This window comes from Myxocyprinus asiaticus, chromosome 12 (assembly GCF_019703515.2).
Source record: "Myxocyprinus asiaticus isolate MX2 ecotype Aquarium Trade chromosome 12, UBuf_Myxa_2, whole genome shotgun sequence".
NCBI classification, from domain to species: Eukaryota; Metazoa; Chordata; class Actinopteri; order Cypriniformes; family Catostomidae; genus Myxocyprinus; species Myxocyprinus asiaticus.
Window position 1 is genome coordinate 50,490,018 of NC_059355.1, and position 23,998 is coordinate 50,514,015.

At 38.7% G+C, this 23,998-nt stretch overlaps 1 protein-coding gene across 1 annotated transcript in view; it reads right to left on the reverse strand.

The window, feature by feature from the left end:
- The window catches only part of LOC127449548 (zinc finger E-box-binding homeobox 2-like), a 51,981-nt gene that overhangs the window by 11,484 nt on the left and 16,499 nt on the right, over positions 1–23,998 (reverse strand). Inside the window, exons 2-5 of the mRNA XM_051713044.1 lie at positions 10,451–10,702; positions 3,068–3,256; positions 2,431–2,648; positions 2,234–2,342 (exon numbers count right to left, since the gene is read on the reverse strand). Of these exons, the coding sequence (XP_051569004.1) occupies positions 2,234–2,342; positions 2,431–2,648; positions 3,068–3,256; positions 10,451–10,702 (768 nt within the window). The remainder of the gene's footprint in view (positions 1–2,233; positions 2,343–2,430; positions 2,649–3,067; positions 3,257–10,450; positions 10,703–23,998) is intronic.

Here is a 23,998-nt window from a genome sequence, read left to right on the forward strand (position 1 = left end):
AGAAATGGCAACGGTGACTTTCAGAACACTTGTATTTAGCATGTCTTGTCAGGTTAACTTGGGAATGATACATTGTTAATATTTTATTTTTAAAGTTTCAAACTTCTTTATTGGCATGATTGTGTTTACATGCAATATTGCCAAAGCATCAATACACACAACAAGAGCTGAGAAGAAAATGGAAAGAAAAGAAATAATAATAACAGTAGTAATGAGTAGGACTGGGAAACAATATAGATTTTTTTTTTTTTAAATCCCAAGATCGATCTTTAACTATCTGTGTCAACCCTCTACAATGGCAGTAAATCACTCGCATATGTGACCAAATTGCACACTATGTGACTAAAAGTGTCAGTGATTCGCCACTGGCTGGTAAACGTTCAGATTCACTCAGCATTGATTGAAGTGGTGAAGAAGATATTAGCAGCGAGATGCTTTTACTGCATGTTGAGAGTAAAAGTTTCATTCTGTGTCCAAAGACGAGATCCTCGCAGTCCATTTTTCATTAAATAATGTCTCTTTTAATATCCTTTCTGTTCTTTACAGTCAGTTGTTGAGTAAAAACAATAATAATAAAAAACAATTATTCTAATCACACATGGCATGAATGCACACACACACACACACACAAAAACCTATGTGCGTTCTCTCTCGTTAATATGTGCTCACTGGCTACATATCAATAGAAATACTTGTAAATCCTATGAATGGCTTATTTATAGTTGTCTCTGCATATTAAGCTTGGATTGAAGAAAGTATTTACCACAGTTACATACATCAGCTTTAAATGTGACCAATATGATGAAAATCGAATTAAAATATTATTGGTAAAAGTAGTATTTTCGAATTGTACCTAGATTGTTAGAAGGTCCCTTTATAATTAACAGAGTTTTCCGAGTGAGCATTTTTATCATTTCTAAGCAAAATATACATTGTAACAGAAATATGCCCATATGAATTCAGAATCGTGAAATCTGTATCAATACCCAGCACTAGTAATAATAAATACAGTAAAAAACAAGGTAATCTAGGTCATATTTAACCCCAAAATCATAAAAAGGAAAATGTTACCTGTTTTGTTTTTACATTAAGATTTCTTTGCATTGTAACATTATTTACATGACAATTAAGCACATTTAACCCCCCACCCAATTCTCAGTATCGTAAAGTAATGTGAAAAAAATGATATCAGCCTATACAATTATTAAATAAGCATAAATGTTAATATGTGTTGCTTTGAATTTAAAGGGACAGTTCACCCAAAAATGAAAATTCTCTCATTATTTATTCCCCCTCATGCCATCCCAGATGTGTATGACTTTCTTTCTTCTGCAGAACACAAATGAAGATTTTTAGAAGAACATTTCAGCTCTGTAGGGCCATACAATGCAAGTGAATGGTGACCAGAACTTTGAAGCTCCATAAAACACATAAAGGCAGCATAAAAGTAATCCATACAACTCCAGTGGTTTAACCCATGTCTTCTGAAGAGATATGATAGGTGTGGGTGAACTTTGTTTTACTATAAATCTCCACTTTCACTTTCACATTCTTCTTCTGTTTTTTGGCAATTCGTATTCTTCGTGTTTATCGCCACCTACCGGTTGGCGCAGGTCAAAAGTAGAGATTTATAGTAAAAAAAGGACTTAAATATTGATCTGTTTCTCACCCACACCTATCATATCTCTTCTGAAGACATGGATTAATCCACTGGAGTCGTATGGATTACTTTTATGCTGCCTTTATGTGCTTTATGGAGCTTCAAAGTTCTGGTCACCATTCATTTGCATTGTATGGACCTACAGAGCTGAAATATTCTTCTAAAAATCATAATTTGTGTTCTGCAGAAGAAAGAAGGTCAAACACATCTGGGATGGCATGAGGGTGAGTAAATGATGACAGAATTTTCATTTTTGGGTGAACTATCCCTTTAAATTTTTCTGATTTTAAATAAATTAATTTATTTCATTACAGTAATGACAATTTTAGTAGGGCAATGTATTGTCATAATGCAGGCGATCTTAATTTTCTTTATGCAAAATATAATTTATTTTATTCTCTTATATTCAGATTTTTTGGTGTTAAATATGATGTGGACATTACTTCATGAGTGTAATACATTTGTGAAATTATTTAAATAAAAATTTAATTATTTAATATATATTTTATATAAATGATCTACTTTGCTTATTTTGAAAATTCTGCTGTACATTTGCATTTTTGAGTCGCTTACCACTGTGAATGCGAAGATGCTCTTTAAGGTGATGTTTGTATTTAAAGGCTTTTCCGCACTGATTACACTTAAACTTCCTGTTCTCAATGGCTGAATCAGACATGGCATTCTGGAACATACGTGAGCAGAAATAATGAGCTGTTAGAACATGAAGTGGTTTTGGTTTGTTGTTTACAGTATATATTTTGTGTCAGTACCTTGTCTTGAGTTTGGCTGTGAAGGCTGAGGTGGCGTTCCATTTGTGCGTGGTATGGCGTACTGTACCCACAGAGAGGGCAAACGTTGTCCCCTCCGTCTCTGTCCTGGCAGAACTTCACATGTTCTCTCAGAGAGGCATCATGTCGGTACGTCCGCTGGCAATATGGGCATGTTTGAACTGGCATCCGTGTGCCATCAGAGTTTAGGGGTACACTGTCTGCCACCGGCAAGAGAAGAGAGAATTTGTTTCTGTCACTTTTTGTTGAATTGATGAATGAACTGATGAATCTTAAGGAGAAGTAAATATTGCATGTATTAAATGTCATGTTGCCTTTTGATGTCTAAATCAATATGGACACACTAATGAAGAGCTTGTCAAATAATAGACCGATACTCAGAGAAATGACACAAATCTAGAAAACAAGTCAAAGTTTATTTAACACAGCCTGAAAAATACAGTTTTATGGCGTGATTTGAGCTAAAGAAGCTACAATTATGAGTCAATTGCAGAATTTATCTTGCAGAATCAGAAAAGTTATTGATGTTTTGGAGATTTCATTCTTTCTCCATTCAAGTAAATGCTTTAAAAGGACTAATACTGAGTATTTACCACTACACCACACTCTGAGCATATACCTTTCCCCTCGGATGACTCGTGTTCTTCTGGTGACCAGCAGACGGGTGACGTGTTGCCATGAACGGCGCCTATATGGTACAAGTTCACGGATCCATTGCGTTGTGGACTGAGAAGATGCGACAATTTTCTCAGCTGCACCATTGAGTCGTAACGGGAATCGTTCTCTAAGACACGAGCGTCACTTTGACCTGAAAGAGAAAACGCAAGTCATTAGTATTGTATCATTCGCAGCTTTACCATTTAATGTAACTCATCTACAGTATTCCATAAAACAGCCATGGAGAGATGGCTAAATCAAGCATCAGTTTAAGACCCCATGAAATATTTCGACGAGTGCAGTTTTGGGTTCTGGAAGTAAAATCACACTGATTGTCCAAGCATCACATGTGTAAAGCAATATTTTAACTAAACATATCGATGGTAAATTCACGATGCAATGATGAGAATGTGAAGTTATTATGTCTAAATTTTATTTTCTAAAGAGCGCATCATTAGACTAATTTTACGACCCTTTAGGGCTGCACAGTTAGTTAAAATACTATCAAAATCATAGTATGGTCATGTGATTATTAAACCGTAAAAGGCTGTGATTAAATGAAATGAATAGCATGGTGTGTGTGCATCAGCGTGAACAGGTGACGCACTGTACTGCAATTATACAAGGCATTTTTGCTATATGGAAACTAGGGGTGTAACGGTTCTCATATGGTTCGCCAACCACGGTTCGGTAAGCAATTGCTCTGTCTTTCATCTCTAGTTTAATGACGCATCTGGATCAAACAGTTTGGCGAAGAAAATAAAGTACCAAATAGACATGCGCAGTTGTAACCTCCACTAATGCACCTGTATGTCTCTGTAGATGCACTCTGTTTCACGTGGGACAACTTACAGAGAGAAGCTGTCCTATTAACTGTTAGTATGTTAAATCAATTGATGACATCACAGTTTTGCACGCATTAGTTGGCAAAATGGCAAGCGGATAAAACAAGCTGCAGATAAAGAAACCCCTGTGTCATTTAAGTGTCCTGTCTGGGAACTTTTTCTTTTTGTGGTTGTAGCACGGAGGAGGGCGGGGCCGGGCCGGAATGACGCACGCCCGGACCCCAATCACCCTGATGAGGCGAGCGAGGGATAAATGCGGACGGAGATGACAGTTGGAGAGAGAGAACTATGGGCATCTGCCCTGTATGTGTTTATGATTGTGTGTTTTTAAGTTTATCATTAAACAATTATTTATATTGTCAAGCCAGTTCTCACCTCTAACCCCTTTGCATTGGTGCCGAAACCCAGGAGGGAGGAGGGATACCCGTCATGGAGTCCTCGACACTGCCGTCCACCCAGGGGAGCGCCGCTGCCATCTGCTGGGGGACGGAGTATCCCGACCGCCCGGACGCGGGGAACGGCCGCCGTCCGCAAGGCGAGGAGGGACTGGACTCCCCGACCGCCTGGAGCAATGGAGCCGCTGCCAGGGGCAGGGGAGTGCCCTACCGGCTGCCAGAAATGCGGAGGGGTCAAGGGAAGACCGCCGTCTGCGAGGGGAGGAGGGAATCGACTCCCCGACCGCCTGGAGCAGTAGGGCCGCTGCCAGCGCGGAGGAGGGTGGGGCCGGGCCGGAATGAAGCACGCCCAGATCCCAAACACCCTGATGAGGCGAGCGAGGGATAAAGGCGACCGGAGATGACAGTTGGAGAGAGAGAGGGAGAACTATGGGCAGCTGCCCTGTATGTGTTTATGTTTGTGTGTTTTTGTTTAAGTTTATCATTAAACTATTATTTATATTGTCAAGCCGGTTCTCGCCTCCTCCCTTCCCTTTAACCCCTTTGCATTGGTGCCGAAACCCAGGAGGGAGGAGGGATGCCCGCCATGGAGTCCTCGACACTGCCGTCCACCCAGGGGAGCGCCGCTGCCATCTGCTGGGGGACAGAGTATCCCGACCGCCCGGACGCAGGGAAAGGCCGCCATCCGCGAGGCGAGGAGGGACTGGACTCCCCGACCGCCTGGAGCAATGGAGCCGCTGCCAGGGGCAGGGAGTGCCCTACCGGCTGCCAGAAATGCGGAGGGTTCAAGGGAAGACCGGCGTCTGCGAGGGTAGGAGGGAATCGACTCCCCGACTGCCTGGAGCAGTAGGGCCGCTTCCAGCGTGGAGGAGGGTGGGGCCAGGCCGGAATGAAGCACGCCCGGATCCCAATCACCCTGATGAGGCGAGCGAGGGATAAAGGCGACCGGAGATGACAGTTGGAGAGAGAGAGAGAACTATGGGCAGCTGCCCTGTATGTGTTTATGTTTGTGTGTTTTTGTTTAAGTTTATCATTAAACTATTATTTATACAGCGGTCAATTGCAAGAGCGATGGTCAAAAAACATTTACAAAACAGGCACTGTTTGCAGACACTGCTCGATGCGAGTGCCGTATACTGGTAAGACATCGATATTTGATCAGGTATTTACGCTGATATCACCCGAGGATAGATAGCGCGAGGTGCACAGAGCTGCAGGTGAGCCCGAAACTGCACACAGACACACTCCCTTCCATCTTTAAACAGGCACATTCATTCTCGTATTCATTTTAACAGCAAGTTTATTTCTTCTATAGTGATGTACAGATTCTGAACGTTGAATATACGTTGAGTTGAGTTTGAAATGCACTTTATGTTGATGCATGTAGTGTAATAATTCAGGTATTAAGTTAAAATGTTGAGTTAGTAATTAGAGAAAGTTTTTTTTTTTAATTAAGGACCCTAACGAAGGGGGCCTGGGTAGCTCAGTGGTAAAATACGCTGGCTACCACCCCTGGAGTTCGCTAGCTCGCTAGTTCGAATCCCAGGGTGTGCTGAGTGACTCCAGCCAGGTCTCCTAAGCAACCAAATTGGTCCGGTTGCTAGGGAGGGTAGAGTCACATGGGGTAACCTCCTCGTGGTCGCTATAATGTGGTTCGTTCTCAGTCGGGCGCGTGCTGAGTTGAGCGTGGTTGCCGCGGTGGATGGCGAGAAGCCTCCACATGCGCTATGTCTCCATGGCAACGTGCTCAACAAGCCACGTGATAAGATGCGTGGGTTGACGGTCTCAGACGCAGAGGCAACTGGGATTCGTCCTCCGCCACCCGGACTGAGGCGAATCACTACGCCACCACGAGGACTTAAAAAAAGCACATTGGGAATTGGGCATTCCAAATTGGGAGAAAAAGTTTAAAATGTAAAAAATTAAATAAAAAAATAAATAAAAAAATGTATACAAAAGTAATACTGTAGAAGCCACATATGAACCATGATTTTACTATAGTAATATTGTAGTAACCATGACAGTAACCATGTTAATTTAGTGGTTACTATGGTTTTACTACAAATACTATGGTTAAACTATGGTTAATGTAGTAAAACCATGGTGATTTGTAGTGAGGGCAAATCTCCTGAGTGTTTGTGACCAAACAGAATAATTGTACTTTGGATTTGGCTGTATTATTTTTTTTTTCCCCTGAACATAAATACCGAACCGTACCGAAAACGAAACCATGAGAAATTTGAACGGTTACACCCCTAATGGAAACTATAAACAGAATAGAGTTACATTTGAAAATATGTTTTTCATTTAGACGTGCTTCTGGCTTAAGCCACGCCCACATCTGGTTCTATCCGAATACAGATACAGATAAAGGCTTGATAAAAGTTCAAAGTTGTTAATCGCTGGTAGACCGCCCACTCCCATTATGCAATCGAGTATACAGTTGTGCTCAAAAGTTTGCATACCCTGGCAGAAATTGTGACATTTTGGCATTGATTTTGAAAATATGACTGATCATGCAAAAAAACTGTCTTTTATTTAAGGATAGTGATCATATGAAGTCATTTATTATCACATAGTTGTTTGGCTCCTTTTTAAATCATAATGATAACAGAAATCACCCAAATGGCCCTGATCAAAAGTTTACATACCCTTGAATGTTTGGCCTTGTTACAGACACACAAGGTGACACACACAGGTTTAAATGGCACAGGTTTACTTGTTGACCCCTCTCTAAACATAGCGCTTATGGTTGTGACCATAAAGCTCTATTTTGGTCTCGTCACTCCACATTACAGTGTGCCAGAAGCTGTGAGGCATGTCAAGGTGTTGTCGGGCATATTGTAACCGGGCTTTTTTGTGGCATTGGCGCAGTAAAGGCTTCTTTCTGGCAACTCGACCATGCAGCTCATTTTGTTCAAGTATCGTCGTATTGTGCTCCTTGAAACAACCACACCATCTTTTTCCAGAGCAGCCTGTATTTCTCCTGAGGTTACCTGTGGGTTTTTCTTTGTATCCTGAACAATTCTTCTGGCAGTTGTGGCTGAAATCTTTCTTGGTCTACCTGACCTTGGCTTGGTATCAAGAGATCCCTGAATTTTCCACTTCTTAATAAGTGATTGAACAGTACTGACTGGCATTTTCAAGGCTTTGGATATCTTTTTATATCCTTTTCCATCTTTATAAAGTTCCATTACCTTGTTACGCAGGTCTTTTGACAGTTCTTTTCTGCTCCCCATGGCTCAGTATCTAGCCTGCTCAGTGCATCCACGTGAGAGCTAACAAACTCATTGACTATTTATACACAGACACTAATTGCAATTTAAAAAGTCACAGGTGTGGGAAATTAACCTTTAATTGCCATTTAAACCTGTGTGTGTCACCTTGTGTGTCTGTAACAAGGCCAAACATTCAAGGGTGTGTAAACTTTTGATCAGGGCCATTTGGGTGATTTCTGTTATCATTATGATTTAAAAAGGAGCCAAACAACTATGTGATAATAAATGGCTTCATATGATCACTATCCTTAAATAAAAGACAGCTCTTTGCATGATCGGTCATATTTTCAAAATCAATGCCAAAATGTCACAATTTCTGCCAGGGTATGCAAACTTTTTAGCACAACTGTATATATCAATTATCAGAATATTTTGCTGATATAGTTTTCTATTTTTCCATAGTTTTTAATTCGATTAAGTCATTTGCGATGCTTCATGGGATTTTAGCTCAAACCCGCATTAAAGGTGTTAAAGGAATATTCCGGGTTCAGTACAAGTTAAGCTCAATCGACTGCATTTGTGGCATAATGTTGATTACCATAAAAATTCATAGTAATATTATAAGAGTTAATATTTTAACTCTTATAATACACAAGTTTCAACAGAAGAATGAATGTAAGTTAAATTATAAGTGTCACATTTCTGCCTTTAAACCCTTTAAAAATTGACCCCATTGACTTCCATTGTAAGTGTCTCACTGGAACACACATTTGTGCTTTTTTAAAGAAAAGGAGGAACGAGTCAAAATTGATTTCTGTGGTAGTTAACATTATGCCACAAATGCTGTCGACTGAGCTGAACTTGTAATGAACCTGGAATAGAAGTACACAGTCTTGTACCTTTGTCGTAGTAAATACGTAGTATTGAGATGTTGTGCGTTTGTGATGTTGCGTGATTCTTGTTGAACATTAAAGCTTTTGGTGGACATATGAAGGATGCATTAATCTGAATCATGAATTCAAATGTTGCATAAATTCTCCCTTGAAACCAACAAGACTAAAATACAAGCAGAAACGAGCACGTAGAGATGCCAGCGCTGCGACTGAGGAGGGATTTTGCAAATGTTTGCAGATGTTGGCATCACATATCCAGCGTTCTCTCATGTGGCCGTGGAAGACTCCGCGTGGTTCTGTGCTGTAAATACTCTGTTATAGGCGAACCCCGCGAGCGTTTGATCTCCATCAAACAAAAGAGAATCACTCTCACGCTCAGTTTAGATTCAGAAGACGACCGTCACCTCGTTTGATGTGTGGAAATATTTTGACATTCTCGTCGCATTTGATGAGCACAGCAGTTTTTTACTGAAATAAACTCCAGTGTTTAATTTGAGCATTACTGAAAGGTTTCAGTTCCGCCCGCGCCACGGCTAAAATCAAAACACCTATCTTGGAGGCGTTTGGAAATTATCAGAGTAACGACTACAGCGATAATTAGAATAACTGAATGTGTCATGTTTGCATTAGTGTAGAGAGGGATTACATGTCCTAGATGAAACTATTCTGAAATATATTTAGAGTTAATGCACTTTGTTCACTCAAAAATGAAAATTCTGTCATCATTTACTCACCCTCATGTTGTTTCAAGCACATTTATTTATTTTTTTAATTGGGAGATGTTTAAGAGTATTTTAGTCTCAGTCACCATTCACTTTAATTGCATCTTTTTCTTCACACAATAAAAGTGAATGGTGACTGAGGCATACTCCTTCTGTGTTCCACTGAAGAAAGAAAGTCAAACAGGTTTGAAAACACCCGAGGGTGAGTAAATGGTGACAATTTTTATTTTTGCAAGAATTATTCCTGTAACATTTTCTGAGATTATTCTTATAATAACTGCAATTCAGTGGTGCTTTGTAGCACCTTATGCTTCACAACAACAACAAAACCCTCTTAATTATCAAGAATATGTTTTGCTGTATAGGGTTTTGACCTCATCATGTTGCATGTTAGTTGCATCCAATTATCATCTTATAAATAAAAATAGTTATTTTGCATTTATTGTAAAATGTCTTAACTTTTGGCGGTCTAATCCAGTATTGGAAATGATCTTTTCCTTGAAGCGGCAATATTTGCTCCCAGATATTTTATGTAAACATTAAAAAATCACTCGGTGAGATCCTTTCCTGACAAATACTTCTACTTCATTTTGATTTAATTCATAAAAAAACTAAAACTAAATTCTCACTTTGAATAATTAGGCTGTTACCAATTTAATTAAATCAACATCAGCACATATTCTATGCAATGATATGCATAACTGGGCGTCTGGGATAGAATAATAAGTAATGTATCGGATGTTACAAATAAAAAGAATCTGGTCTCAAATCAGGGCATTTAGGTCCCATTCGGTGGCACTTATCCCCCCTGTGTCCAAGTTCATTTCTGACCCTGGTCTGATCAAATAATGGTTGGTTAATTTGTCAAACTGGAAATAGAAGTTCAAGTCGAGCATGTTGCATGTTGCATACAGTATTCCATGTGGTGTACTCTGTTCTGCACATTTTAGAAAATGTAGCATGTCATTCCCATCTTCCGTGCGTAATGTGCACAGTATGCATGCTATAAACTACTGCAGAAGATGTAAAAGTAACGTGTTGGTATTATATTTCAAATCTAGGATTCTAGAGTTGACTGTGTGGTTTGTTAATAAATGTGTTTTGGTTTTTTAAAGCAGCAGCATCAGCACATACTAATATAATGATATAGAATAAAAAGGTCTTCTAAAGGTTTTCCCTTTTCCTTTGCAATTGCAACATTTATTTGAAGCATTATTTCACATAAGGTTGCTACTTTCAAGAGGGAATTGTACTTGATGAAGTTGTACTCACCGTACATGCTGTTGTTGGTGTGTTCTGGGTCTGCGGGCGTGTTTTTGAGGGATGTGGTTTCCGTCTCGCCCCAGCTCTCTCCCGGCGGACTCAGACTGTGTGAGTGGGCACACGGGACAGGACTGCCAGGCTCAGTGCCCTCGCTGGGCGTCAGACTAATTTTATCCTGAGCATCTCTGCCGTCCAGAGCGTCCATACCCCAAACACTGCCTTCATCTTCACCCTCAGAGCCCAGACATCGCTCCACGTCACCTAACGGCAGAAAAAACAATGTGATTCTTGTTCATTCAATATCTAATTTGAGCTTATCTGATTCTGTGAAAAATGCATGCAATAATCGTAAAAAAAAAATAATTTTATAAATTCACACAACCCCCAATGTACAGTGAGCCCAAAAGTATTTGGACACTTCCAACATCTGCTAAATATGTTTGCTTGCAAATGACACTTGCTTTGATATTTTTATATTTATCTAATGCAACAACATGCAGACATTTTTAAGTGTGCCTTATTTAACTGATTTTAGTTTTCTATATTTACTAAACGTTTTGGCAATAATAATACAATTCATTTTCATAAAACGTGAAAACAAAAAGTGATGTGTCAGCAATTTAAAATAAGGAAAAAGATAAGACCAGCAGTTCTAACCCGAGTAGCCAATCAGAATGTTTATATTATGATCTTGTGAAAAAAAATTTACATTAAAGGAAATCAAAGAAAAATCATGACAACATTGAATTTCTCAGAATGCACAAGCAAGTGTGTGTATGACATGATTTTAAAGCAATCCAGTAAATATGAACTTTGTGTCACATAACAAACCTTTTCTAAATTATTCCCTTAAGCATTCGATAAAACAATTCATCTTCATGCACACACACACACACACACACACACATGTTGGTGCTGCTATCATTATGAGGACTCTCCATAGACATAATGATTTTTATACTGTACAAACTATAGATTCAATCCCCTAACCCTAACCCTACCCCTAAACCTAATCCTCACAAAAAACTTTCTGCATTTTTACATTTTCAATAAAACATCGTTTAATATGTTATTTCCCTTGTGAGGACCGCCCAAAAGGTCCTCACAACCAGAAATGTCCTCCCAGAACAGGCTGATTCTCAATACTTGGTCCTCACAAGTATAGCAAAACCTGTACACACACACAAACACACACACGCACACAGACACACACTCACTCTCTCTCTCTCTCTCTCACACACACACACACACACACACAGACACACACTCACTCTCTCTCTCTCTCTCTCTCACACACACACACACACTCACTCTCTCTCTCTCTCTCTCTCTCTCTCTCTCTCTCTCACACACACACACACACACACACACACATAGACACACACTCACTCTCTCTCTCTCTCTCTCACACACACACACACTCACTCTCTCTCTCTCTCTCACACACACACACACACACACACTCTCTCTCTCTCTCTCTCTCTCTCTCTCTCACACACACACTCACTCTCTCTCTCTCTCTCACACACACACACACACACACACAGACACACACTCACTCTCTCTCTCTCTCTCTCACACACACACACACTCACTCTCTCTCTCTCTCTCTCTCTCTCTCTCTCTCACACACACACACACACACACACACACACACACACACACAGACACACACTCACTCTCTCTCTCTCTCTCTCACTCTCTCTCTCTCTCTCTCACACACACACTCACTCTCTCTCTCTCTCTCTCACACACACACACACACAGACACACATCTCACACACACACACTCACACACACACACACTCACTCTCTCTCTCTCACACACACACACACACAGACACACACTCACTCTCTCTCTCTCTCACACACACACACACACACACACAGACTCACACACACACACTCACAGACACACACACTCACACACACGCTCACACACACGCTCACACACACACACACACAGACACACATTCACAGACACACACACACACTCTCTCTCTCACACACACAGACACACTCTCACACACACACACTCACAGACAGACACACACACGCTCACACACACACACACACACACAGACACATTCACAGACACACAGACACACACACACTCACACACACACACAGACACACACACACACACTCTCTCACACACACAGACACACTCTCACACACACACACTCACAGACAGACACACACACTCACACACACGCTCACACACACACAGACACACATTTCCTCAGCTGTGTGTTTAATGTTAGAATTTTTCTTCGGCTTAATCCCTTAGAAGTTGTCACAAATGTGCAACATGAACTTGATTAAATGGCGAACAGGCTGTGATTTATATCAGATGGCTTTTATAAATGTATAAATACACTTGAATGGATTGGCAGCCGCAGACATTTTGGGTGAAGAGCGCATGTGAAAATGAAGGCCTGAAAGCTGTTACGACGCAGATATTTTTATTTAAACTGCGTTTTGAATGAGTTAATGCAACTGACATGAGATCGCAGTTTTTTTTCTTTGTTTCATAGACGTTCATACTGACGTGTACATTTTCAAAATGTGTACCCCGTGTTACCTATTTTGTACCCTATGCCTCTTTTTATATATTCATCAAAAAACATATGAGTGAGCAGTATATTTGTGGGCGAAACCAAACAATTCACAGTCTGTGTGTGCAGTCGAGAGCAAACACTTTCACATCGTCAAACTGGACATTATTTGTCATACAGCCTAATTACTGCAGAAATTCTGTGACGCACATTAACTAGTAAATACAACTGGAATCAGCAATTCACTTTTTAATAATTTCATTATTTTATTTTGATTAAAAATTAAGATCAGAAAATTCTTAAACTGTTTAACAACTCGAGAAATAATTATATATAATTTTTTTATCCCAATTAAATCTGTTAAAACTTAATAAATATCCATTTTTTTATTTTTTATTAAATCTATTAATTGCATTAAATAATGTTGATTACTGTTAATATAGTTGGTTCCTTTATGATAAATTGTTGACATGAAATACTAATTATTTCAGTGTGATATGATAAACTCCATCTCCATTTTGATCGTTATTGTCACTTGTATAATTTTTATGCATGCACATTTTCTGAGCTCAAATTATTTGAGATGCTATTGAATATTTGTAGCTTTGAAAATGAATCTGCCACACTGCAGGGCTATTCAAAGCAGAAAAGTGATTAAAAATAGTGACAAAATTAAAAGATATACACTTTCCTTATACATTCATGTGCATAATTTAAAATCTTGATATTGATAACGTGTATGGACATAAATATCTGAATAACCCAAACGTAAATGATTCGGCTAAGCCCTCATGTTTCTCTCTTTATAAGCTGAAGTTTTAAGTGTACTCGAGTGGAAAAACAAACACGAGTGTTTAAGAGAGCACAGCAGATTGTGTTGTGGTTGACCTTTCATGACTGAGTCTGATTGCAACATGTGAGGGTTTATTAACTCGTGTAATCAGTTCATAGGTTGGTAGTTGGTACAGCAGGCAGGAAGATGCAGTTTCACTTCGACTGTAATGGAACAAATAATGCAGCACTGACGCATGCAAATGTGTGTGTGTGTGTGACCCACAGTTGATCATATAATACACCTCTGCTCAAGGTATAGCTCATTCCAAAAACACATGCTTTTCCCACCGGTTGACTGCAGAAGCACACACACGCTGCACCCCTATTGCATTTCATGACCGTGGTCTTTTCTGATATGACTGTGCAAAACAGGGTCACAGATGAGTGGTTTAACTTACACATGGAAACACAGTGTTTGTTGTCTATTTTTATGTGTGCAATACATACACTACCAGTCAAACGGTTGTACAGTACACAACTACTCAGTCTTTATTATTATTATTATTTTACACATTTAAGAATAATAAAAAAGTCATGAAAACTTTGAAATAACACAAATGGAAATATGGGAATTATGTAGTTACAAATGAACTAATAGTAACCAAATGAAAACTAGCTCATTGCTTTTCCTCCGATATCCACTCCAATTCACACATTAAAAAATTTTAGTTTAAGAAGTGTGCAATACGTAAGCACTAATTTCAAGCATTTCAAGGAATATTCCGGGTTCAGTACAAGTTAAGCTTAATCGACAGTATTTGTGGCATAATATTGATCACCACAAAAAGTTATTTCAGCTTGCCCCTATTTTTCTTAAAAAAAAGCACAGATCTTACAGTGGAAGTCAATGGGGGTCAATACGTTGAAATAGTCACTGTTTCAAAATTATAGACATAAGACATAAACAATACGTGTGTTAACATGATTTTACTGTGATAAAATTGATTACCGGATTTACCTGTGTTACGTCGTCATGGCAACAAAGTTGCAATATTAGATATATCTTTCCACAGACAGTAAAATCATGTTAACACACATATTGTTTATGTCTCATGTCTATACTTTTGAAACAGTGAGTATTTCAACGTATTGACCCCCATTGACTTCTATTGTAAGTGACTCACTGGAACCACAATTTTAGTAATTTTTTTAATAAACACGGGATTAGTTTGTGGTAATCAACATTATGCCACAAATGCTGTTGGATGTCAGTTAACTTGTGTTGAACCCGGAATATTCCTTTAAAGGAACACCACTTATGGCAATTGTGTAGAATTAATTTATCTATCAAATTTGATCTGAAACATGAATTGATCCTCATAAGCATTTAAACAAAGTTCATGCCGAGACACATGATACATGGGACATGTTAAAAGCATATTTGTAACATGACACAATATGTGCTGCCGTCACAGACAAACAATTAAGAGCTGCAGCGAAGCGAGAATAAAAGTGTTCTCATTAACTTCACATATTCAGCTGGCATGTTAAAAAAAGACGCTGGATAAACTGAGATTTGAGTTAATCGCAGAAGCTTTTCAGTATGCAAATCCTAACCATCTTCAAACCTTTTCTTTTGCTTTTTAAGAGCATGTGGTAAAGTGTGGTTACACTGGGGTAGAAACATCAAACGGGAGTTCAAAGCAAACAGAAGTAGCTGTGTTTTCTCATGGCAGACAGCCCTAGTGAAAAATGAATATACCAAATTGTATTTAAAATATATTTACTACAAATACATTAACATATCTATGTACTAATTAAAAGTACCGTGTAATTGCACCTATTTCATGCTTTCTTCAAATGCACACAGAGAAACTTTGATCACTACAAATGAAGTGGTAAAGTAGTATAGCTTTTACAAATGCAATTAAAGGAAGTATACATTAAGTTCAATTATAGTGTACTTTAAGAAAGTACACTGGTTAGGTGCTTCTTTCCATCTTATGACTCTACAACTTGTTTGAACAGTGTTAAAAGTAAAGTCATAATATTGTTCTTCAAACACATAAAAAAATGTGTAATATGACTTAGGAATAGTTTCCTAATATACATATATACACTGTATATTGTATATTTTAAATTACACCATGTCTGTTCAGCATACTGTTATCATAGTAACAGAGAACAAGCTCTTTATTTGTCTGTCAACTCGGATGTCTTATAGGTTACTAACACTGGAAAACTTATTAATTAAAAAATGATAATTAAAACATTATTTCGAGTAATTTTTTTAAATGCACAATGCACATTCCTTAAAACAGGGGCGTAGCAGACATTTTAAAAGTGGGGGGGACACAGCTGTCAGTAGGTGTGCAGTATTTATATATTAATATATTACAGTATATATATTATTAAGAATATACTTGATACAAGTATTATTTACTTTTAACATTTGTAGTATTTTAATGATTCAAGTGTTGCAAATTAATTGCAAAATTTTGCAGAATTAGCTGGCATCTTGTGGAGCACTTGCTTCTGTTTCACACATGACAATAAAAGACTGAGCACAAGCTGGTCCTGAATACATTATTTAATCAATGACAATAATGCCAACTGAGCATGTGCACAATTTGATTTTTTACTCTGTGCTTGTGCGTTGATTTGAATGTATCCATCCTCAAACAGGCTGGTTGTGACATCATCACAACAACACTAAGTAGTCGGTGTCAAGTGTGTATTGTACACCCAGTTTATACCAGACCAGCTTCCAAAATTGTCAAACCCACGGTGATTAGTTATTTATCGACATAAATATTAGTCTCAAACTGTCCCCTTACACAGTTCGAGTTCTGACGCAATCAAACGAAAAAGATTTACATCTGCTTCCGCAGAGAGAGACTGACTATGTGCTTGTCATTATTTTCAGTTCACACGAATCACTGCACAAACTCTTGTATTTTTCGGCAAAATGAAATGCTGTTTGTTAAGCCACTGATGATGATACTGAACACTGAGTTGGTTCAACTGTGTGTTCATGTATTTGGGTTCCTCTTTATGTATCTATTAAATCAGTCTCTCAATCAGACAGTCTTTTGTTGTTTGTGTCTGCATTCAACAGCGTTACACAAGTACAGTTTGCCCTGCGTTTTATTCCATTTATTCCATTCCATTTTTCATATTGCATTCAATATTGTGTGACTTGAAGAGGTAAGAGTTGAAGTAATTTCCTCATCCCCAATAATAGGATACAAAGCCATATTGTTTCATTAACCTACTTTGTCTCATGCTGCTTGTCTGCTCAATCTTACTTTGAATTAAGACAAATTTCCCTCTTGAAAGAAGAATAAACATAAAACAACAGAGCATGTAAAACTGTTCATTTGCTTGTTCACATGGGCCGTAGCAAGGTATTCTGGGCCCCCTGACTGTATATTGTTCAGGGCCCCTTTCCTATTAAATAAATAAAGTTTCAAATTTGCCGTGGGGCCCCCCTGGACATGTGGGCCCCTAGAATCGTTACCACCTTTCACCCCACTAGCTACGGCCCTGGCCATTCTACAACTATCACGCAAGTCATATCATGTAAGTTATAACTATCTACATAAACATCTGGACTTATATAATAATATTAGTGTATAACGGAGCATCTCATTATTGTTCTACACGCGTCTACAAACAACACAGAATGGCAGTGACAACTAGCCAGCGTGCCCTCATGCACTTGGTGCGAGTTAGCCACTGTTGGCCTGGGACCTTTATAGATCAGTGATTAGATGGACCAGTCAGACCTCTGCATTTTTATACTTTTCACATTTTGCAAAGGGCAAAATGGTACGTTTACCTATTTTAATAAAATGTCAGGTGTTAAAACTACACAGGATTATAGTCCTTTCCAGGAATAAACTGTAACGTCTGTTGATGTTTCTGCGTGGAGACTTGCTATTGGCTGCTGTGTTTGCATAATTAATGAGGTAGGTCTGTGTAGGTTTTGGGGACTGTTTGGAGTTTTATTAAGTAACATTTTAAAAGTAACTGGGGTTATAGTTATGTTTCAAATTCAGCTTAGTGTTAAATATGTCGTATAATGTTATGAAAAGGGGTTATTTTTTAGTTGCCTTTGGTGAGATTAGTGTTGCTTTGAGATAGTTGTGATCCTGTGTTAAATAAGTATGAGATGTGGTACAATGCTTCAATGTTTTCATTATTGATTAACAATGGTTAAAGACCCACGACGCTTGGTACCTCCACTTTATAATACCCATGCTGTAATACTTTTAATGCGAGCACCAGAAGTACATACATTAATGCCAATTGAAATTCAGTTGTGGTGTGGGCCAGCAGTATATTAACAGTATAGCATTAATGTATGTCCAGCACTCTTACAGTGTAATGAGGAAGGAGTTGCGATTGTAATGCAACCAAAACACATTATAAGTTTACACTGAGTCAATATTTGTTTTTCAAAAATTAAATACAAGCATTGATATTTAAAGTGTACTACAGTATACTTGAAACAGTTCAATTTTAGCACAACCAAGTATACTTAACACAACTTTAGTTGCACCACAGCACTGCTTTCGGCAAATTAAAGTGCATTAAGTACAAAATTAGTCGTTCCAATTTAGCAGACTTTAAGTATAACAATTTATAGCCTGTCAGCAATACACTTTTAGTATACTGAAGCACCCACGAATAAAGTATGCATAAGTATATTATTTTTTCACAAGGGAGTTTCTGTGACACACACAATCTAACAGATCTCCTCTTCAGATTCACTCAAATATTGAATCCAACTTGTATCTGTATCACTCACAAAGCGTGAATTATGGACGTGTAATTGTGTCAACCTACAAATGTCAATCTAAAGCACTACAAGGAAGCAGCACGTTCAGATTGCAACATTTTAAACTCCATAAAACAATCTCACCCCAAAGACTGTCCTCGTTACAAACAGAACACACTGCTACTGCTAGTTTAAAAGGTCACATTTAAAAAACCATAGAATATAATAGATGAGTAAGAGCTTGCCACAGAGAAACTCCTAAATAGCAAAGGTCACGCTAGACACAATCTACAAAAGAGCCAAACCATATTGAGTTTTACCTTGGGTGAGGACACGCGTATTGCAATCCGTAATTAAGTCGATATTACCCTCTCGACAAACAGACAACAATTCGAGTGTCTCGAAGAAGTCCGACAACACGCAGAGAATTATCTGACTCGACTATTTTCACACTCTGACAATGACTCACACACACACCACATCACAGCTACAACGCCTCCCACGACTCTGAGATACCGCACACTGACACACACACACACAACACACAAGAGAAACGTCATACAAGCCATTCGGACAACCTGAACTACACGTTAGTAAATGAACAAGTACAGGATTAACTGTGGACAAATATGACAAAATACCGGTTTGAATCACTGCACGCCACAGTGAATGCCCCTCGATTGATTCTCATAACTCAACGAGAAGGTCAGTCATTTTGAATACGCTGATAACAAGTCGCTTCTGTCAGCTGAACGCAGGCGGACGACATGATCTGACAAGCATCACCTTCTTTCAGACTGTGTCACGACTGCAGTTTGTTGGTAACATGACTTTAATTTCTCAAAACGGGTCGATAAAACTTGTTTAGTGTTTGTTATGAGTGTATTATCTGTTTCAGGTTCCACCACTGGGAGCTGGGAACCCATCAGAAAGAATAATCACAAATCAGATTTTGTCAGTATCTCAACTGTTTCTAGAGAGCAATAAGATTAAACAGAGAGCGAATGGAGACTCTCAGATGTTTTTTCCTGAGAAAACTGATTGCTTCTCTACCGGTTTTACTTGCATCAAGTGGCAACTCAACACAGTGCTGACACTGTAAACAAACATCCTTAATAATCAGACACTGAGTGCATTAATATTGGGTCATTCTATGTCAAATCAACCTAATTTCAGAAAATTACCCAGCTGAAATTTTTGCTTTTGTTAATACTTAAACATAAATATGAAATACCATTGAACATAATTTAACTGAATGAAAATGCGAATTGGTTCAAAATGAAAATGTTTGCCTATGAAAACTAGATATAGATACTGCACTAACTGAAGAGTGTCACTTTACTCTTAATTAAAGTGTATTTATTTGACTCTTGAAAATTGCAATTATGACGATTGTTTTTCCGTAATTAAATAAAGGTACATGTCTAGTGTCAACATTATTTGTACTACAGACTTTTGTTTTGCTGGACAAGAAACACTAGCTTCATACCATGTGACCTGCATTTGGTTTTCAACCATTGAAAATGGGTAAAATTTAAGAATTTACAGATGGAGCCACATTGAGAGCCCCATATCGCTGAGATTTAACCATATAGGGCCTTACAAATTAAGATACAAAAAGGAACGTTTATTCTGACGCAGAATCTAAAAGGATATTGAGATATCTTTAATACTCCTGGAGTTTCAGGCACTCCAACTTTGGAAAAATGACACAAATAAAGTGTGTTTTCCCATTTTTGGACTCACACCATTGGCATATAATGCAAGAAGAGGTCCTGAAGTTAGCTGGTTTTAGTAATACATCTACCTATCTCTGTGTAGAAATAAAATAATGATGTTTACACCTTTCTAATGTATATTTTTTGACCTGTGGTTTTGCTCCAAAATCATAAGCGAAACGGGTCATTTTGACCCCCTTTACAAAATAATGAATTGCTCAGTAAATATTGATCCATGGCATTTAATATTTTGGCTGTCATCATCATTTATGTTTATCTTTCACCAGTAAAATTATCATAAAAAACATTTTTTTTGGGGGTGGGGGCCTGGGTAGCTCAGCGAATATTGGTGCTGACTACCACCCCCGTGAGTCACGAGTTCAAATCCAGGGCATGCTGAGTGACTCCAGCCAGGTCTCCTAAGCAACCAAATTGGCCCGGTTGCTAGGGAGGGTGGAGTCACATGGGGTAACCTCCTCGTGGTTGTGATTAGTGGTTCTCGCTCTCAATGGGGCGTGTGGTGAGTTGTGTGTGGATCGTGGAGAGTAGCATGAGCCTCCACATGCTGTGAGTCTCCGCGGTGTCATGCACAGCAAGTCACGTGATAAGATGCGCGGATTGACGGTCTCAGAAGCGGAGGCAACTGAGACTTGTCCTCCACCACCCAGAGGACCTATTAAGTAGTGGGAGCTGGGCATTCCAAATTCCAAGACCAAATGATACATTTAAGAGCTCTATACTCTCACTGTATGTCAACAATTGACTCATTTGTGTCTATTTTAATCCATCCAAAGGGATTTTAGTAGAAACATCTGAAACAAAGTTGAAGTCTCCAGAGAGCTAAAAAAAAAAGAAAAAAAAAAAGAGCAACCTCTGATTAATTAGATTTTCCTCTGGGAATGGTTGCGTGATTTTCTTTTGCTGTTGTCCTTTTTGTTAAAATGTGCTGCAAGGCTCCTCTCGTTTTAATGGACACGTATGAATATAAACACAAAGCGTGTTACTGGAGCTGTTGAGGGTTCCTCAAATGTTTCTCTTTGTTCTTGTCAATGATTACAGACGCTTCATGCCCAGTTTATCGTTTTTACAGCCACACACACACAAACAAATTTATAGAGCTCAAATGCTGCAGGAGCTTTTCGCAGAACTAGCTTCACTTTTCTGAGCCATTTCTGCTCAATGACTTTTAATCAACTTGCGTCTTGGTGATTTTTAGTGAATGTATGAAGTCAGTTCCACTCAAGATCACACAGGTGTCCTAAAAGAGGAACCACTTCACTATGAACATGCTGACAAACACAAAGTCTCACAATGCTGCATGTCTTTTTATTTAATAACTTAGCATTTAACACCAAGGAGACTTAATTTTTTTGTGTGAAATGGTTTGATTGAAAAGTGTGCTTGTGCTATATGTATATATTAGGGGTTGACCGATAGTGGATTTTTCCGATACAATAACTAAGGTGGTGGAAAAGCCGATAGCCGAATAGTCGGGTGATAGTTTTAAAAAATATACATTTGGGGCCTGGGTATCTCAGCAAGTACTGACACTGACTACTACACCTGGAGTCGCGAGTTTGAATCCAGGGTGTGCTGAGTGACTCCAGCCAGGTCTCCTAAGCAACCAAATTGGCCCGGTTGCTAGGGAGGGTAGAGTCGCATGGGGTAACCTCCTCGTGGTCGTGATTAGTGGTTCTCGCTCTCAATGGGGCGTGTGGTGAGTTGTGCGTGGATCGCGGAGAGTAGCATGAGCCTCCACATGCTGTGAGTCTCCGCGGTGTCATGCATAACGAGTCACGTGATACGATGTGCAGACTGAAATATATATATATATATATATATATATATAGAATGTTTGAATGTTATGAAACATTTCTTAATCTTCCTTACTGTGTCGGACACAGGCACAGAGGCTACAAGAGTCCAAAAATAAGACAATCCCAGATTGCAGTTTAATTTTTAACCAAAATAATAATAATAATAAAAAATAACAATAATAACCAGAAAAAATTACATTTGATACTTATTTTTAAATGTTGGAGGCTTGGTCCGTTACAATACTCTATAAAAAGGTATTTATTAAATTAAGCATTTTACCATAATAGCCTATGCATTTCACCACATTAAGTTTCTTTTTATTATTTATTCACAAGATATGACGTTGGAGACAGATAAAACAAAGTGTAACAAGGTGTCCCTGACTGTTTTTATTTCACCTGTAGAGTCCGCTGTTATACTGTAGAACGAATATAAAAATATCTGCAACTATCGGCATAAATATTTGACAATAACCGATTAATCTGTAAAAACAAAAACTCTAATTTATATATAGTATCTATAATCTAATTTTTAAGCAGATTTTAGTTTGTGAAATTAAATATGCAAAACTGTTGTTGTGAAAGTTCAGTCTGTCAGCTACTGTTGTGTGTAATTTGTTTAACTACCATTTTTAATAATAATAATAATAATAATAATAATAAAAGGTTTTGCTTAATTGCTGTGAACAAACGTTGCATTTCTGCTACAATGGGTCTCTCAATGTCAATGCAATTAAATAAATGTGTCACTTAAGTGTCCAAATACTTTTTGGGATCATTGAACATAATTACAACAGAATTACTGTGTTGATTGACTCGCCTCAATCCGGGTGGTGGAGGACGAATCTCAGTTGCCTCCACATCTGAGACCGTCAATCCGCGCATCTTATCACGTGGCTTGTTGAGCGCGTTGCCACGGAGACATAGTGCGTGTGGAGGCTTCACGCCATCCACCGTAGCATCCACGCACAACTCACCACGCGCCCCACCGAGAGCGAGTACCACATTATAGCGACCACGAGGAGGTTACCCCATGTGACTCTACCCTCCCTAGCAACCGGGCCAATTTGGTTGCTTAGGAGACATGGCTGGAGTCACTCAGCACGCCCTGGATAGTGAACTAGCGAACTCCAGGGGTGGTAGCCAGCGTCTTTTACCACTGAGCTACCCAGACCTCCACTGTGTTGATATTTTAAGTTCTTGTTGGACGTTTCCTAGTGTCTTTTTAGTAAAGACATTTACTAAACATTTTAAGTGCACACAGTGTGTCTGTGATGATCAGAACCGATTACAAATTGTAATACATGCACCTTTTCATATTAATATGTCATTATTTGTTTTGCACAGATATTTGCAAGATTATGTGGGGACACTTATTTTACTCTTTTCAGTTGCTGTGCATGAAGAGTACGTCTTTTTGTACTGTGCACATCTTCCTCGATGTAGTGAACATAAACAGACATAATTGAAGAACTGTTTTCCATTCAGTTTCAAGGATACAGAGAACAACATGATTTCAGATCAGTGTTCCTGTCTGTATTGATTAAGAGCTTTGATCTGTTGCAGTTAGCTGCTTCAGATCTCGTTTCAGTGACTGCACGACTGCGTGATCTGCACTAAGAATGCAAAATTCTCTCCATCAGGGTCAGCCCCTTTGATTCAGATACTTCATCGTTTACTGTAAACATGACGGGAACTACACCCTCTGCCCCGATCAGACAACCCAAGCGTACAGAAGGAGAGACAGCAAAGGTGTGATTTAGCATACAGAGTGTTTGCATATAGAAGAAAGTAGGATGTGTGTATAAGAAAATGAGAAAAAAGTAAGATGAAGGACCCCTGACTCAGATGGTGGCAGATATTCGAACAACAGAAGTGCTAGAATGCTGTGGAAATTCCCTGCGCTC